A 4,197-nucleotide genomic window follows, 5' to 3' on the forward strand; every position below is an offset into this window, starting at 1 on the left:
GGAGGGGGGAAAAGGAGGGGGGGGGGGGGGGGGGGGGGGGGGGGGGCTAACGCAAACTGTAGTCCTCGTTTTAGAAATGAAACCATAAATAAAAATGAAAGCATAAAGTCCTGCAAGTCATACTGCGTTGGCATGAAAAAGGCGAAGCATAGTATGTGTGGAAACAGCGGTCTTACTTGCTCTGTCAAACGATGCTTTACTTCACTCCACATCTCCCTCTCAGCGAGTAAAGGATGTGACTGTCGGGGCGTTTTTTCGAGTTTTTGTTTTTGTCTTTTTCTTTCAGTCATTGTTCAGTTTTAAGGAATTTTTCGAAGTTCAAAGCACAAAGTCATCGATGATTGGAAAAAAGGTGTGAGATAGGAAATATGATACAAATCGTCTCTAAACTGTTCCAAGTCTTTTCGTGGGTGGGTTGGTTTAAAGCGTTTTTTGTTTGTTTTGTTTTGTTTTGTTTGTTTGTTTTGTTTTGTTTTTTTTTTTTTTCAGACGCATGCAGAGTATTTCATTCGTTTCTGTTTCTGCCGCTGGTTGCAAAACCAGACCCGCACCACGTTCTTTTTGAGGTCCAGCTTTTCTGCGATTGCTGCGATTTTCTCCGAGGAGGGACGAGGCTGAATGGCAAAATAGGCCTCCAGTGATCTCTTCTCTGGCGCGGCTATTGACGTGCGCTTCCTCTTTTTCTCTGCGCCGTTGAACAACTCGGGTTTATTAAGTTTCTCCCTGTGTGATTTCTCGGCTTCTTCTAGCCACGCTTGCAGGATGGGCTTTAAAGCAATCATGTTGTTATGAGAGAGCGTGAGGGACTCGAATCGGCAAATGGTGCTTTGGCTGAGGGAGCCCACCCCGGGAATCTTCAGGCTGGCTAACGCTGACCCTACATCCGCCTGGGTAACCCCGAGTTTGATCCGTCTCTGCTTAAACCTCTCCGCGAAGGCTTCCAAGTCCCTGGGATCGGCGTCCACGTCGTTCATGCCCATGTGCGGCGGTAGCCCGTGGGCATGAGCCATGTTGATGGCCGCCTGGTGCATGTGGTTCATGCCCGCCATGTGGGCAGGGTGCGCAGGCGTGGAAACCACCGAGCCATCCGGCCCAGCCATGGCTCCTAGTGCCAGTCCCGGGGTGATGTGGTCCAGCAGATCCCCCTCCAGTGCCTGGTGAGGCTGGTGGTGGTGGTGGTGGTGGTGATGGTGGTGACCGGCCAAGGCGGACGGATGAGAAATAGGCACCGAGGAGGAGGAGGACGACGAGGTGCAGGGGAGAGTGTTCATGGTGTGGTAGGTCGCGTCCGGCTTGAAGGGACTGTGATGTGGAGGGTGATGGTGGCTCTTGGTCTGCGAGACTATATCCACCGCCGCTAGAGCTTCAGCCCGGGCCAACAAACTCTCATCCAAGCCTCCGAATATATTGCTCTGCAATTGCAAATAGAATGCACACATAACTGTCAGCAGGGAATTCTCCCTCCACTCCTCGGTTTAAAACATTTCCAGAATGTGAAAAAAAGAAATAGCAAAAAAAGGAGCACACAAAACAAGACACATGCAACATCCCAGGTCATAAAAATTAATACGAAAGGCAAAGCCGACTGAATACATAAGTTGGGCAGAGGAGGAAAAAAAAATATGGAGGTGTTGGGTGATTTGCTGTGCAGACATGAAAAAAACATCAAGAAAAAAAAAGTGGGCTGTCAAAATGTGCCTTTAAGCAGTGATTATGCAGAATACGTACCGGTGGGGTTGGGAGACAGGCTCGGCGCATCGCCTCCGAGCTGCTGCTGCCGCTGCTGCTGATGATGGTGCTGCTGTGTCGGGAGGACGAGCAGGAGGAGGAAGGTGCATTGGAAGTCAGAGTGGATGATGAGGAGGAATGCAACGAGGAGTACTTGGGTTCGGGCAAGCTGGCGTGGGCCATGGCAAAAGGCTGCTTGCTGTTCAGAGACATCATCATCATATTTGCTGGCGTCCGAGCCTCAGCAAGTTCCTTTTAATAAGTTAAGACTCCGCCTCCTCGGCCGGGAGTTGAAGCCCAATTGCTTCGCAGGAAACTCAAGTCGCTGTCGAACAAAGTGTAGACAGAAGACGGTCGTCCAGCACCGAAGTTATCACATCTATTTATTAATAGTAGCGGAGGAGCGGTGGTGTCTCGTCTATCTGCCAAATGAGATGTCGCAGGCACCGAGCAGCCATGCAACTGAGATCAGCCGATGCCGTTTTCCTTTGTGGACTTGTGGCGCGATTGTTCAAAAATAACCTTTTCTCTTTTTTTCCTCTCCTTGCTTCAACTTGCCTCCACTTTGTATCATATGACTTTTTTGGTCTGTTTTTTTTTTTTTTTTTTTTTGCCTTGGATTTTTTTTTTTTTGTTTGTTTTTGTTTTTGGTGGCAGATCTCCTCATAGACGACCCCAGAAAGAAAAAAAAAAGTTTCTCTCCGTCTCTTAGGATTTCCAAAATACTTCAAATTTAAAACTGTTGCCGCTCTCGATGAACTGTTGGCGTTTTGTTTTTTTGTCAAAAGTTTCCGTCTTGAAATGACCGTAAGTGAGAAGTAACAGTGGTGACAGTCTCTGTATTGTGCCTCTTCGACTATGTTGAATGCTGCGGGGACCCGAACTGCCTCTGCTCTGAGGCGAAGGGCAGACTGAGTCTCTCTCCGCCTCTCTCTCTCTCTCCCTCTCTCTCTCTCTCTCACACACACACCCCCCACCTCTCTCTCTCTCTCTCTCTCTCTCTCTCTCTGTCTCTCTGCAGCTCACTCACCCTTTCACACAGCCTGCACACACTCTTTTTCAGCTGTACCTGAAAAACCCTTTCATGATTTATTATCCTTCATTTGCCACAGCACCACCACCTCCACCTCCGCCGCTGGGGACTCTGCGCATGGGCAGTCTGCGACAGGGCATTTATTTCAGATGACTTTATAGATATACTATATATATATATATTATATATATACTTCATATATATCCAACATCTCGTTACTAACACCGTCTCTTCTTTAGAAGTTCAGACACTTTTTTTTACATCGATTTCCGATTTATTTCTCCTGCAAATATTTCATTGTTAAATATTGTAAACAAAACTAAACTCGAGCTCCGACAGACAGTTCCGTCCCCAAAGGGAGCAGAGAGATACCATGGACAGCTCCGCCCCACCTGCCGAGGTCAACGTTAATCAAAGTTATCATCAGAAAGTAGAAAAATAAAAATACCCCTTTAAGATTTTTATTCAGACACCTAAAGTAAAAATAAAAATATACAAAAAAAAAAAAAATAATAAAACGCATTGCCATCCGTTGTATTTCTTTATAAATTTAAATTCTAGGAAAGGGTTCAAATTATCTCTTGCAGTTTTTTTGCCCTCTTTGCTGCGGTAACAAATTTTATTCATATTAATTAAAAAAAAAAAAACAACGTGTAAAATACCGGAAATAATTTTCAAATTTCGAAAATTGTAATCTTTGTTGTGTTATTTTATATAGTTTTAAGCGTGGAGTTGTTCAGTTAAAGCCACCTAATGAATGGCGATAAAAATTGATTTTTTTAAAAAATAATTAGCACTGTTTAATTGCAAATCTACATACTTGTCATAGCAGGCTATTATCTTATCTCCCCTCTAATTAAGCCACATCATCTCTAATGCAATTAAAACATTCAATCACGTTGTAATTAACAAGGGGGTGTCCAATTTGTGTAATTTGGTCACGTCTATAGGAAGATAGCTGTTATGCTGTAACGAGACTATCGGAGGTTAGAAAGTAAACTGTGACTCTTTAATTTTGTTTTGCTTTTCCTTTATGGCAATCATTTTCAAAACATCCAGCCCATTCTCCCCTCTCTCTCCTCTCTCTGTCGACACACACGCATACTCCCTCTCTCTCTCTCTCTCACACACACACACACACACACGGGATGTGACACCTCTTGTAGCAGGTGAGAAACGATGATCAGTTTGACAGCTTAGTGGAAAGTGCCCTTCAATCTCCTTATACATGTTAATAATATATAATATTGAGGAATCCACATCCCACCCACCCGTTTCGGTGGTGATTATTAAGTGTGGTCTTATTCTAATTATAGGCTGCCCGTGCTGGTATGTGGTCGCATCGCCTCAAAGTCATAAAGCATTTTAATCGAAGCTACAGATGTTCCAGCTGCGCTGAGGTCGCGAGAGACACGTGGCTTCTCCACAGCGGGTCT

At 45.1% G+C, this 4,197-nt stretch overlaps 1 protein-coding gene across 3 annotated transcripts; it reads right to left on the reverse strand.

Moving 5' to 3' along the window:
• Positions 1-485: 485 nt before the first annotated feature.
• Positions 486-1,950, reverse strand: pou4f2 (POU class 4 homeobox 2). 3 transcript variants are annotated; one of them, XM_029509540.1, is made up of 3 exons: positions 1,874-1,944; positions 1,725-1,780; positions 486-1,441 (listed from the first exon to the last, which is right to left on the reverse strand). In XM_029509540.1, exons 1-3 carry the CDS (start codon positions 1,942-1,944, stop codon positions 486-488), a joined length of 1,083 nt encoding a protein of 360 aa, XP_029365400.1. The 3 variants fall into 3 exon arrangements, with proteins under 3 accessions (XP_029365400.1, XP_029365407.1, XP_029365391.1); XM_029509547.1 differs by having other exon boundaries at positions 1,725-1,774; positions 1,871-1,944; XM_029509531.1 differs by having other exon boundaries at positions 486-1,412; positions 1,729-1,950.
• Between the last annotated feature and the right edge of the window lie 2,247 nt (positions 1,951-4,197).

Source organism: Echeneis naucrates, chromosome 1 (assembly GCF_900963305.1).
Source record: "Echeneis naucrates chromosome 1, fEcheNa1.1, whole genome shotgun sequence".
NCBI classification, from domain to species: domain Eukaryota; kingdom Metazoa; phylum Chordata; class Actinopteri; order Carangiformes; family Echeneidae; genus Echeneis; species Echeneis naucrates.

Bases quoted from the DNA above. Each gene is read 5' to 3' on its own strand.
- pou4f2 (XM_029509531.1), bottom strand. From the start codon at position 1,950: ATGATGATGATGTCTCTGAACAGCAAGCAGCCTTTTGCCATGGCCCAC. The intron at 1,413-1,728 runs GTACGTATTCTG...TTGCAATTGCAG, and splicing joins CCTGTCTCCCAACCCCACCG to AGCAATATATTCGGAGGCTT.